The sequence below is a fragment of the Pantherophis guttatus genome, chromosome 18, assembly GCF_059756535.1.
Source record: "Pantherophis guttatus breed Tessera chromosome 18, ASM5975653v1, whole genome shotgun sequence".
NCBI lineage: Eukaryota > Metazoa > Chordata > Lepidosauria > Squamata > Colubridae > Pantherophis > Pantherophis guttatus.
The window spans coordinates 86619-99614 of NC_142080.1; the positions used below are offsets into that span (position 1 = coordinate 86619).

The 12996-nt window shown below is 50.8% G+C and overlaps 1 protein-coding gene across 1 annotated transcript; it reads right to left on the minus strand.

The window, feature by feature from the left end:
* Positions 1-457: 457 nt before the first annotated feature.
* On the minus strand, positions 458-12758 carry VPS45 (vacuolar protein sorting 45 homolog). Its single transcript, XM_034424954.3, has 15 exons — positions 12133-12758; positions 11825-11959; positions 11354-11414; positions 10220-10299; positions 9937-10005; positions 9085-9222; positions 8843-8953; positions 8544-8678; positions 7877-7990; positions 6582-6749; positions 5361-5519; positions 5039-5146; positions 4687-4808; positions 3372-3503; positions 458-1084 (listed from the first exon to the last, which is right to left on the minus strand). The coding sequence occupies exons 1-15, from the start codon at positions 12223-12225 to the stop codon at positions 991-993; spliced, it is 1719 nt and encodes a 572-aa protein (XP_034280845.1). The 5' UTR covers positions 12226-12758; the 3' UTR covers positions 458-990.
* Positions 12759-12996: the final 238 nt, after the last annotated feature.

Below are 12996 nucleotides of genomic sequence, written 5' to 3' on the forward strand. Positions count from 1 at the left end.
GGACCAACTCACTCCCCTACACAGCCTGAACCGCCAGGCCAACTCAGGGCCAAATACTGGAAGGCTTAAAAACCCTCCAATGCACCCTGCTGGTGCCAGAGGTAATACAAGGCTTCCAATTACCCCCCACATGCACATCCAAAACTTAAAGAGCAAGGAAATCAGAAGCCCCCCAACTGGAGCAAGTCTGAAATACAAATAATTGTCTAAAAAATTCAGCCCTGCATCTGAGAGGGTGCCAAGAATATTCTGGGCCCTCTTGCAGTCCACAGCAAGCTCCACTGTGTTCCTAAGCAGGCCGAATGAGGCCATGGGGCAGAAGAGCTGCGAACTGCCCCCATCCCCAATGTCTTCAGGAGGCCTCAAAGTTGTCTTCCACAAGCAACCCCATTCTCTGGCCGGCCAGCCTGCAGCACTTCTAGAGATATTCACTCATTTTGAATAAGAAACCCAGATGGTCTCTGCCAGAGTGTCCTTTTATTGGAGTTCAGACAGGGGACCCAGAGGCTCACTTAGTAGCCCCCAGCCCAGGAGGCAGACAACAAGCTGAGAACTGACCATGAAAAGGAGATACACCCAAGAGACAGCAAGGGAGGAAGGGAGGGAGGGAGGGAGGGAGGGAGGGAGGGAGGGAGAGAGAGAGAGAGAGAGAGAGAGAGAGAGAGAGAGAGGGAGAGAGGGAAAGAAAGAAAGAAAAAAGAAAGAAAGAAAGAAAGAAAGAAAGAAAGAGAAAAGAAAAGAAAAGAAAAGAAAAGAAAAGAAAAGAAAAGAAAAGAAAAGAAAAGAAAAGAAAAGAAAAGAAAAGAAAAGAAAAGAACCACAGTATCCATCCCATCTGTGCTCTCTGGCTGTAATAGGTGAAGGGAGACCTCAAGGTGATCTTCTGCAGCACTTATCCAGGAGGCCAAGCATGGAGCTCAGCAAGCTCTGAACCACATCAGACAGATTTTGGTCTGAGATGGCTAGCAAAGAGCCAGTGGCGGTGCTGCCTCAGTTCAGCCGCCTGGCTGCAGCCTGACCCATCCCCTGCGAACTCTCTGCGCCCCGTCCTCGGAAGCCAGCAGCGGACACTTCTTCCAGGAAACTGGGGAAGACAGAAAGACACCAAGGGAGAATTAAAAGAAAAGCAGCCATTTCTCACTGGCTGGCTCCAAAGGCCAATGTTTGGGTTGGGCCAAATGGGCAGGATTTGGGCCAGAGAGGGCAGATAGGGGCCAAAGGCAAGTGGACAGGAAGTGGGAACGAGGGCGCTTTCGCATCAAAAGCATCCCCACCTCAGACACCACTGAAGCTGAGAACCCTTCCGCCCCTTCCCCTCGCCTGGGGACTCTGGGTGGGGCAGAGCGAGCACAGCAGGCTTAGGCAAAGGGATAAGGAGCAGAGCAGGAACCATCCCTAAGTTCCAAAAGATGATGAGTAGAAACTTGCAGGCTTCAGAAATGACGTCTGAGGCCACTTTGCAAAAAGAATATCTGAAATATCTCAGGTTTGTTAAGCTCCTGCTAGAGATTTCTGCTGAAACGGGGTTGGCCTCTCAGTCTGAGAGACCTTCTCTGGTCCGGTGGCTGAGGCTCCAGGCTAGAAACCGGGGGGGACCATCAGCCCCAGGGAGGAGGAGAAGAAGGAGGCGAGGGCAAATCGCTTCCAAAAACAGTGTCAGAAAAACGACATGGACCATCCAGGCACTTCCTAGGAGCCAAAGCTGACTTGGAAGCGCGCACATACACTTGCACAGAGTTTGTATTTCCTTTATTATTGGTTAGATTTACCTCTCACCTTGATTTTGCCTTTGTAACATCAGCGATGTGAGATAGTTAAATTGAGAGAGGGTCAAGGAGGCCCCCGTGATTTCCATGGCTGAGTCTCCCTATTCCAACCTCAACGGCTTTTTCAGCCTTAGCCTTTTCTCCATCAAGAGAGCGGCTCCTGGGGGTCACTATGGGAGTTGGTCGTACTAGCAGGGCTGCGTGGTAGGGAGGTGAACATCTCCCACACCTATGGATTCACAGAATTCAGGTGACTTAACTATAACACACACACACACTTTTGTGTCTGCAGGCTTGCACGTGTACCTAACCGGGAACCGAAGAAGCTGTTGCACAGGCAATGGGTTTCTGCTACTGAACTCAAGACCTTACCTACCCCTCTCGCCTCTTATAATTTGCTGGGGTAATTTCTGTCCTGAGATCTACTCTTGGTCGAGCTGGTAACTCGATAGAGTGACCTTCTCCTCCAGGAGACGGATCAGCTGTCTGGCTGTGCTGCCTAAGAGAGGGTGTGAATACAGAGGCTGAGAAGAACACTCCCTTAAAGCCTGCGGTTACACACTGGCGATGGTGTCAGAAAGGAAGAAGAGAGGACAGGATCTTGGCCTCCCGGAAGGACTCCAGCAGGTGAAAAGGCAGGCAAAAATGGTTCCTCCTACATGCGGAATGCACCACCACACGATGGGCTTCAAGTCCATCATTCCTTGGATGCTCTGGAACAGACGAGGCTGATGATGGGGATGAGGCAACCCAGCTGAGTTGCCTGATCGTCAGAGGCTTTTAAAAGCATTTTTTTACAACCTCTTCGGCCAAAGAGATTGTAGAAAAAATGGTTTTAAAAGTAAAAAAAAAAAAAAAAAGTTGGTCACGCCCACTCAGTCACATTACCCCCCACCAAGCCACAGCCACAGAACTGGTAGTAACAAATTTTACATTTCACCACTGCTGGGAGCCCCATCTTTTAAAAATTAGGGGCGCTTCTGCAAGAAAGAATATGTCTCCTGGGGGCAATGAAAGCAACCCTGTTGTGGAGGGGTACCTGATGAAGCTCTAAAGCCCCTTCCTCCCTCTGAAACAGGGGCCAAAACTGCAGGCTTTTCCCTCTTCCAGGAGCTGCCCTTTCCCCACAGGCAGCAAGAGAAACAGGCTTCAAAGCTTCAATAAAAAGGTGTGTGTGTGTGATGCCACTTCTCCATGGCCTCGAAGGGGGAGGAACAGCTACGGTGGGCTGCCTACTGGGCATCCTACCTGTGGGGCAATGGACACCCTGGGAAAAGGCTGACTCTGTCTTTCCCATCCAGGAACTCTCCATATAGAACCCACCCCCTTCCTCAGGATTCGGCATGATGCCCCTGGAAGTCGCAGGTGGGGAAAAACCAAGTGAAACCCAGCAGAACCTTTTCTCAGAACTGGCTCTGTGCGTTCGCCAAAAGACAGCGCCCATCCACAAGTGAATCTGGAGCAGAACTCTTCAGCTCTGTAAAGCCCTTGCATGCATACACACACACACACACACACACACACACACACACACACACACACAAAGGAAAAGGAAAAAGACTGGTTGAAAAGGACGGCAACGGCTCTGCCCCACCTTCAACTCACCTCCTTGTGTTGTGCACCGTTGTCCCACCCAGCACGATCCGGACACCAGGGGTGGTGCGATTCAGATTGCAAACAGTCAGTGCCTCCTCGTACGTTGCTCCACCAATGATGAAGACGATAATATCTTGTGGCCTGGAACGAACACGGACAGAGAGCTCGGAAAAGGGCAGGAAAGGGGGCAAGAGGCTGCCCTCTTAGCTGGAGCACCACCCTGACCCGATAAACTCTTCTGGAAGAACTGCCCCTATGTCTTCCTGCCCTCTGACCAGGCAAGGCCTGGTGGGCAAAGCCATCTTCGCAGAGGCTTGCCTGGCAGCGTCACGGGGCTTCTGTTGAAGATCACGACTGGCAATCAATACTGCTTGTTTAGGGCCAATTCAAGCTTTGTTTCAAATGCCGCTGAAATGTATATGCTGTTCCAAGCAAAGCTGTATCTTGTAAACTTAATATTATAAAATGATACAATTCTAATTTTGTAAGCCATTTTAACAACTCCATTCTTATAATTGCTAATGGTCCAATAATTACGGGGGGAAATTTTGCCAGTTTATTCCATAACCTTGATATTACAGTTGTCAAAAGCCAATAGTTTACAATCTTTTCCACTTTCTTTTGAGTTCCTTCAGTACAATATAGAATTACCCACATCAATAAGTTAGATTTATTTTTCTTCAGCTCCTACAATGACTGGCATGCTTTGCTGTAGATGTTGGTCTGCCTGAATTTGGAAATCCCATACATGTTTTATGAGGGTGCTCTGCACCAGCTTCTGATGAGCACAGCAATACTTCAGAGCGTTTTTTGCGCAAAGGCCGATTTATTTTTGCCATCTGCGATCCTGTCTTGCCTTATACAGACTGACCCTTGAGAGACTGACCCGCCATCCTTCTGAGCCTCCTGCCTCAAACTAAGGTGGACTCATCTGTCGGAGGCAACGCCCGTTCTCCTTACCCTGTTTCTGCAGACTGCTCTGCGCTTACTCCATTAAGGCTTCCTTCCTACAAGAAAGGCAGGCAGGTAGGCAGGGAGGAGAGGTGGTCATTGTAGCCCCTCACATCGAGGGAATGCCACCTTTGGGAAGATTTATTCAGCCCTCACTCTACCACCTCATGGCCTTTAAGGCAGTTTCTAACAATAGCATCTCAATTAAGGGACCATTAACATTTCATACGTTAAAAGAATCTCAATGATCATTGCAAATGCCGAATTCATTAACTGCCCTATCGAATTTAGCCCCTTAGAGGGTCTAAATTAGCCACGTATGAGCAAAAGCATTCTCCCCCATTCCCCACCCCCATTTCTGATATCCTGTTACCTGTCACGCAGGATGCTGGGCCCCAGATACGGATACTGGTTGTCTTTCAGTTTCCCCTTGATGAGCTGATCCAGAGTCTCGTGCAATAAAGGCTGGTGCTGCGTGTACACATTCTCAACCCCCTGGTCAGAAGGAGACATTCAGAATGACGAGAGAGAATTTAGCCCCCATCTCAGGTGCTTATGGAACTCATGCATTTTTGTGCTTTTCATATACAAACGTAATTCTTCTTTGCTGCATTAATTGTACACACATCCGTTTTACTTGGCCCTTTTGTAAACCACCCCCTGCAGAGTAAGAACACAACTAACTGCAATACAGATGTAGCTAAGAATAACAGAAACAGAAATACCTTTAGCCCTTTGAGGAACTGTTTGGTAATGGCCACTGCATCCTTTGGGCTGAAGAGGTCACTTGACTGAACCCGTTTCCCTCCATATTCAGTAATGGCAGGCACCAACTATTTAAGAAGGGGGAGGGGGGAATCACTTTTAAGACTTCTGTGAGGCTTGAATATGGCCCTCCTGCTCCTGCTGGACATCCTGACCGCCCACCTGCAGGTATCCACAGAGATTTCAAGAAGCTGCTGACTTTCGCCAAACCCAGAACCAACCAATCCAGAAAGTGGAATTAAACCAGCCAGAAAGGTGAGCTTCCTCCCTTAGGCCATTTACCTTGCGAAGCCTCTCGGAGACCCCCCGGTTCTTGAGATCCAGCATGAGGCCTGGAAGGCTGTTGCTGCTGTGTCGCTCGTAACGGAGGGCGTAGAGCATGACCAGCCGGACAGCATCCAGCTCGGTCACTCTGGGGTTCTGCAAGAGCCGTCGAATGCTCTATGGAGAGAGAGAGAAAGCTCAGGACCTTAAGCAGAGCAGGGAAGCCAGGTCTCAAGAAGATACACTTTTTCCTATTCCTCAGAAGTTTTCAGTGACTGTATAGTAAGGTGAAGGCGATTCAGGCAAAAGAGAACGCTGTCAAGATACGTTTCTCTCATCCTGAATGGCCACGGAGGCACCCAATGAAAAGAGCCTCTTCCCAGGAAGACTGCCAAGGGGAGCCCCGGCAAGTTCCCTTGCTTTTCTTCAACCGTGGGGCTCCTCATTCCTTGTCCCTCGCGCTCATCCCTCACAGTATCTCTGAAAGGGGCGGCATTATTACTGGTAGACCACCGAGCCCTGTGGCCATGGCATCAGAGACCAAAGCCAGGAGATTGTGCTTTTGAAGCAGCAAAAGGACAGACTTTCCGCCTGCCCCATAGCCAGATGCCCTCAAGCCAGTCTCTCCTCATGGGACAAATCCCTCCTTTTGAAGCAGCCCCTCCCTCCCTCTGACATCCTGGAATGGCAGAATTCAGAGAAGATTGCTTTCTTAATGGCCTCCAGGTGATCTCTGGGCCTTCCACCAACTAAAAGGGACACCATTCCTTTCCCTCGGCCAGTTGACAGAAGGCTACAGAACGGAAGCCCTCTAAGAAACACCCAGTGAAAAGGAAGCCCAAATGGGATGCTTTGCAGAGAGGGAGGGCAAGGATATACGTCCATACAATTGAAACTCTAAGGAGGCAGGGACCGAGTGATCAGCTCTCAACCCCTTCAGGTTTGTTCACCAAGCTGTTATTAACTGGGTTGGGTCATTCATTCAAAATGATGGTTACCAACATGCACATCACATCCTAAGACAGATGTTAAACAGCCTTAGCCATAACTATGGTATGAAACAGCTCATGGCTAACACATCTTGGCTTATCACAATGAGGCAGCGCACTGACTTCTCTTAGACTAGCATTGGGAGCATCAGCGTGGGAGTATTGAGCCTTGTTTATTTCCCATTCTGGCAGCTGCTCTGACACGCACATTCGCGCCCTTTGGCGTGTGGGAGCAGGGCTCCAGGGGTACCTGTAGAGCCCCGGAATGGTCATTCTGACAGGCCAGCTCCTGCTCGGCCTCGGACACCTCCAGCAAGTTCCTCTCGCTCACCAGCCTGGAGAGCTCCCCCACCACTGTCACATGCTTGGAGACGGTGCCAGACATCTTCTTGAACTGGGGATAGTTCTCCACAAAAGCCTGGAAGGGGAAGGGAGAGCTTTGGGCGAGGCTCCTGGCTGACCAGGCAAAGGCTTCTTCCAAGCCAACTCATCATGAGAGCTCCTGCATTGAAAACAGGCTTCCCTCCCGCCCCCCGCCGCCTCAACACTTGGGTGCAAGCAGCTGCCCACCCTCCTGTGCCCACTGTTGTGGTCAACCAACAGCCTGAGGAGCTGGCAGCAGAGTTGGACAGTGAAGAGGCTGGGGAGGAACATGGGCCAGTCCTGGAGTCTGGGGAAACTCGGACGAGGGCTCTGGGTCAGAGGCAGAGATGGGGCCAGGGCCATCTGGGAGTGATGCGCGGACTCCGGAGCCCCCAGAGTCAGACGCAGAGAGGCAGAGGAACAGGAGGAGCCTGTTCCTAGTGCACGCATGCACAGAGCTGCCAGAAGGCAAGAGCAGCTAAAGCAAAAGGGATGACTTGGGAGTAAGGCCAGGAGATGATTGGCCCCTCTCATAAGGCTTAAAAGAGAAACAAAGGCACTTGGGGCCTTTTGCAGGAAAGCAATGTTGCTAACTCAGCATCTCTTGTTTGTTTCTGAACTTCGTGTGGCTTTGCCAAGTAAGGCGTTTGGCAGGGTGTCAAAGAAGATAAAGGTTGGTGATTATCCCAAAGGACTTCTTCCGAAGGACGTGTTTTGCAATTAATTGAGACTCAGCTGGGAGTGAACGTAATTCTCAGCTGTTACAATAAAATAGGTTTGTTTAGGACTAATTGTGTCTTCTAATGATTCAGTAAGCCTAGGTCACAACACCCGCAGCTGAGCAAGCAGGGATGACTGTCAAGGGGGGAGGAATATCCCACCCACCCAGGGGTGAAATGCTACCGGTTCGGCCAAACCGGTAGGGATGGCAGCAGGTGGTTCGGAGAACCGGTAGCGACGGCAGCATGAGGCTCCACCCACCTGCCTGGTCATTGTTACTTCCTGATTTTAACCAGGAAGTAACCTGTTTTTTACCCTCTGCGCTTGCACAGAAGGGTTTTGCGCATGCGCAGAGGGTCTGTGCGGGCATGTGATGTGCGCATAGCGAGCGGAGCACATGCACTTCCGAACCGGTAGGGAAGGTAAGTAGATTTCACCCTTGCACCCACCCCCTCGCTTAACCTTCATGTCTGCAATCGATTCTAGTTTCTGCTGCTCTTTGGGTTTCTTCCTCTGGAAATCCTCCATCAGGTTCTTGATATTGCTGCCAATTTCCGCAAAGTTCAGGTACATGTTCTGAGGAGAGGTGAAGGGACCCATTTGATGAGGGGGAGGGAGACCCCAGAGCCCCAACCCCTCACAAATTGGAAAAGCTGCACAGAGTGCCCAACCCATCTCCAACCCCAGCTGCCACAAAGGAGCATCGCAATCAGTTAGCTGGCTCTCAGATGGATTACACGCTCCTGAATAAAAGGATCCCAGGAAGCGAGGCAGAACATTTGGAAATGTGGAACCGGAAGCACCTAATTAAAAGTGCTTTCCGTACAGCCATATGGACCACATTAGTATGTTGGAGGGACCTGACATTTGACTAAACCTGGATGATTGTACACATCACAGTAAGCCATGGTTTGTTAAATCACTGGCTGGATTCAGGCTCCAACCAACCATATTAAGGGTGATGCATAAATCCAGCTAGTGGATATATATAGTCCAGGGTCCACCTCGCAGCCCTGGTAGAGCAAATAAACCAGGTTTTAATCCAGAGCCTCAGATGGGGGCAGGAGAAAGAGAACCCAGTGGCGGAACTAGAATCTGAAATCTGAAATGAAGATTTGCAGCTTCTTACATTGGCATAAAACTCATCATTCTCAGCAGACAAGACCACCTCCCGCAGGTCTTTGCTGATGCCTGGGACCCGAGAGAGATCAATGCGATTGTTGTTAATTCCCAGCAGTTCGTGAACCATAGCTTGGTACGTCCACTAGACAGAGAGGAAGGCAAGCAGAGTGACGGCACAGTCATTTCTCTGGAGGTGACATTTGAAGAAGAAAATAAGGGCTCCCCCCCCCATTGCCCCAAAGACTCCAGCTATGATGGCGCAGCCCTTCCTTCAAAGCCTCTGCAGCTCTTAAGGTGGCCACTCACCTGGTTCAGAAGCGGAGTGATGGCATCGTCCGAGCGGTCCAGGAGCAACAGCAGTGGAGGGACTTCGGTGCGACGGAAGTCAAAGAGCTCGTACTCTTTCGTGATCACTTGCTGTTTGGGGCAAAAGAAGTTCCTCTGTTAGGGGGTGGCGCAGAAAGCCAATGCTCTAAAAAAACGTAAATAAGCTGTGCAAATGCCAAAGGCTTTTGGTTCCACTAAACAGGAAGAATATAAAACTACACCTTGACACCTTCAGCCAGCCTCTTGGCCAAGTCAGAAGAGAGCTGGTAACGAATCATGGGGCACTTCTTCAGGGAAAGAAGCAAGGCGGTGAGGCCCTGAGTAGTCCTGCACAAATGGGCTGGCTCCCAGTTGCGGCCCTGGAAACAGAAAATGGCCGAGAGTCGCAAAAGAGCTGCCCAGGCTCGGCCCCCAAGCAAGTATCAGGGAGAGATCCTGGGGAGCTCTGGCTCCGTAGGAGCAGACTAATGGGGGGTGGGGGTTTCCGTACCGCAGGCATTTTCCCCCTTCCGAGAATAAATGCCAATCTAGCTGCAACCTGGAAGAGAGATCTCCTTTCCTAAAGAAAATTCTCTTTGGCTAGACTTCAGCTATTACATTGTCACTCTCCTCTTTTGATCTAAGCTTTAAATAAAGACAGCAAGGATGCAAGCTTTGATTTCCAAAACAAACTTCCTCAATGTATCTGTCACATGACTGCAGTATATACAAAAATAGCATTTAGGCTGGGGGGGGGGAAACCTCCTCCCAATGTTAGTGTTTTCATTTTTAGCTATCGAAGAACAAAATCGCTCCTATAAAGATCGTTTTGTTACCTAAATAGAATCGCTTCGTAATCCCACTGAAGAAAATCCATCACTCGTGTCTTAAAATCTCTTAAGAGCCACGGAAGCTCAAAATGGCAGAACGCCAGCTAAAGTCTTTAGGAAGTGCAATTTTCAACAAGCTCTCCTTATCTTTCTGCCCAGTCAGCCCAAAAGAACCAGAGATTGACATCTGAAAGGCGGTGGCACTAGAAGTTCTGTCCCGCCCGCTCTCAAACACACATTCCTGCCCAGCAACAGCTGTCTTACCTGACAGCAGGCAGAGAGGTTGAGAGAAAACACATGTGGATTCACAGCAATGTAATCTCCATAGAATTCCTACCAAAAGAAAAGTAGAAAGGATCCACTGCTGTGCTAGCAATAAACTGATTTATGACCTTCTGATCAGTCCAGTCCCTGGAAGCAGGCAGCTGTAGGTTGCCTGGCCTTCTGCACAGCCGGCCATTTTGTTAAAAGGCCTCTGTCTGACTGTGGGCTGGGTCCTCTGCTTCTAAAATACCTCGACTGTGCACAATAACAGGGCAGCCCATACCTGCACTTCAGCTACCACTTCCTGCTCGTCAGCTTCTGCCAAAGACTTGACGTCGCTCTTGCTGATCACATTGCTGAAATCTGAAATGACAGCTTGATAAGAAGCCATCAGGGAAAAACAGTCTTTTGAAAGTTCATCAAAATACTGCAGTGTGAAAAGAAGAACAGAGGGATGAGTGCAGGCAAAAAGCAGGACCCACTTACAAGCACTGGCCAGCATTTAACCTGGGACTTTAGCTGCAATTCTTCTCTGATCAGCTCCTGCTTGGCAAAAGCGGATCACCTGACTTGGAGACCTCATTATGAGACATAATGCATCAGTAAACTATCATTTAACCAATTGCTGCAGTTCAAAATCAAATATTGTCATTTGTCTTTTTGTAGATAGTTTACTTTTTATAGAGATATTTCTGGGCTTTTTATAGAGATTTTAAACCATCCTATCAATAGACTTTGGGCATGAACATAACCAAAGTAATAAAAATACAATAAAACTACCTATTCCAAAGGCTCTGTGGGTGAATATTGGAGGTTTTATGACTGTTTAGGCCAAAAGCCCCTGGCCTGATCAATGTGGCCACTTAAGCCAAGAGTGACTCCTAGAGGCCGAGCTTTGTGTCCTTTTTACAGGCTCAGGTTGTGTACTTGGAGTGTACAATTTAATAATTTATCCATTTAGCCACACCCCTTTCTTGCATACAGAAAATTTAATCTGGGTTACCAAAACCCAACTGAACTTCAAATTAAAAAATAAATAAAGCAAAAACCTATATAATATCAAGACTATGGTATACAAATTTTATTAGATTGTAAGTACAGCAGATTCTTGAAACGGTAAAGCCCAAAGCAGATTCATGGGCAATGAGGCCAGCTGCACAGTAAAAGTACACTTAAGTATTCACTGAACTGAACACTTCACCTGCATAGCTGCCTCCCTCCAGGTGGACAAACTAAAAGCCCCATCTCCCCCTGGCTCAGCCACGATGAATAACAGGTAGTGGCATTTCACAGGAGGAAAAGTTAATATAAGTGGAATAAGGGGGTAAGTGCACACAAACCCTGAGTCCTGCCGTAAGTTATGCACGAGAGAACACAATGCAGGAAGGAAATGCTGGCAAAGACCTGGTGTACTCACAGATAAAATAAGAGCTGTATTTGGGTCTCCGCAGCTCCTGGATAAGATACTCCACATTTTCCTAGGGAAGAAACAAATCCAAAGAGAAAAAAGTGGAAAGATCAGCAAACTAGCAGCAAACCAGTAAAGGAGAAAGTATAACTGATTTTTATTCAGCAAAAATCTACCCAGAGAACCACAGACCCCTTCTGGGCATGCAAAATATCTGACAGCACCACAGATGGAGGCTGGGAGTCGGGATTCAGGTGCAGTGGCAAACTGGGGAGGGAGAGGGGGGAGAGGTAGTCTGAGGTGGCACCTGCCTGGAGAAAGAGGCTTCTCTGGCACCCAGGGCAGAATTGAGGGGGCCCCCCGGACTTTGGGGAGCAGAGTCACGTGGAATGGTAGCTGCCTGCGAGGCCAGAGCCACGCGGGGGGGGGGAGAAGCCCCCCCAGCAGCAGGGCCTTGAGTGGGGAGCAGGAGGGGGTTACCTTGGTGGGCCGGAGGAAGCAGATGGCTTTCAGGTGCTTCATGCTCTCCCGGTTGGCCGAATCGATGCGCTCAAAGAGGTAGACCTCCTTCTGCAGAATCTCTGACTGCGTGTACACCATGCTCACGATGCTGGTCTAGAACAAGCGAGTCAAGGGAGAGAGGGCTCGAGGTCCCCCCGCACTCGAGTCGCTCCTCGCTTGTTCGGAATGGGGCGCCGGCGCCGCCGAGTACGGCGGGATGACCGGGGCGCTACGAAACGCTCTCCCACCCCCCCGCGTCAACCCCCCGCCTCTCCGCCGCAGCTCACCGTCTCTTTATCCATCAGCAGGACCTTCATGCCGGCCCCGCTGTCGCCGATCATCCTGGAGATGTACTGCTTCACTGCCAGCACCACGTTCATTTTGCCCGGGACCCGCGGCGCCTCCGCTTTCCTCGCGCGGGGAAGAGTCGGTCCGCACTTCCTCCCTCCCTCCCCCTGGCCTGGGAGCGGCAGTCTCGCGCCGCTTTAAACTACAACCCCCAGCAACCTCCTGGCCCGCCGGCCGGAACGCGCCTGCGCCGGCCGGCCTCGCTTTCAATCCGCCACTTCGGCCCCTCCGGCGGAGAGAGCGGCCGCGTCCCGCTGTACTGGCGGCGCCTCCAGCCTCGATCCTCCCTCCCTGGAAAGAAGGCCGCTTCTTCCCGCCTCCTCTGCCTTTCGGCTTCACGAAGCCTCCGCGGTCCTCTTGCGGCCCTTCCTCCCGCTTGTCCCCGGGGCCCGTCTGCAGGGGGAGCGGAGCGCTCGGCAGCGTCTCCCGGCCAAAGGGGGAGGGAGCTTCCCATCTCTCCCGAAAACCTGCTCCGGGACGAGCAAAGGGGTGCCAGGCGGGGCTTTGGCTCCCGCGGTGGCAGAGACTCGGCTGGGAGGGCGCAAAGGCCTCGAGGCAACATCCCAGTCCCGGCGGTACCCCGGACAGCTCCGCCTGGGATGTCGCCAGCTGGGGGATTCCAGCGCCGGCCGGTCAGCTCAGCCTCCTACTCAGGAGCAGCTGGATGGCTGCAGGGAAGGAGGCAGGCAGGCAGGCAGAGGCCGGGGCTCCTGGGATCCTTACCCAAGAAAGACCCCTGCCAGGGGGCTTCCCTGTCTTGGACTACAATTCCAATCTTCTCCAGCCAAGACTCAGGCTGGGGA

Excerpts from the sequence above, each read along its gene's own strand:
- VPS45 (XM_034424954.3), bottom strand. The coding sequence starts at position 12,225 with ATGAACGTGGTGCTGGCAGTGAAGCAGTACATCTCCAGGATGATCGGC. Across the intron at positions 11,960-12,132 it reads TGCTGATGGATAAAGAGACG|ACCAGCATCGTGAGCATGGT; the intron begins GTGAGCTGCGGC and ends CGCTTGTTCTAG. Across the intron at positions 3,504-4,686 it reads CCCAGCATCCTGCGTGACAG|GCCACAAGATATTATCGTCT; the intron begins GTAACAGGATAT and ends TGTTCGTTCCAG.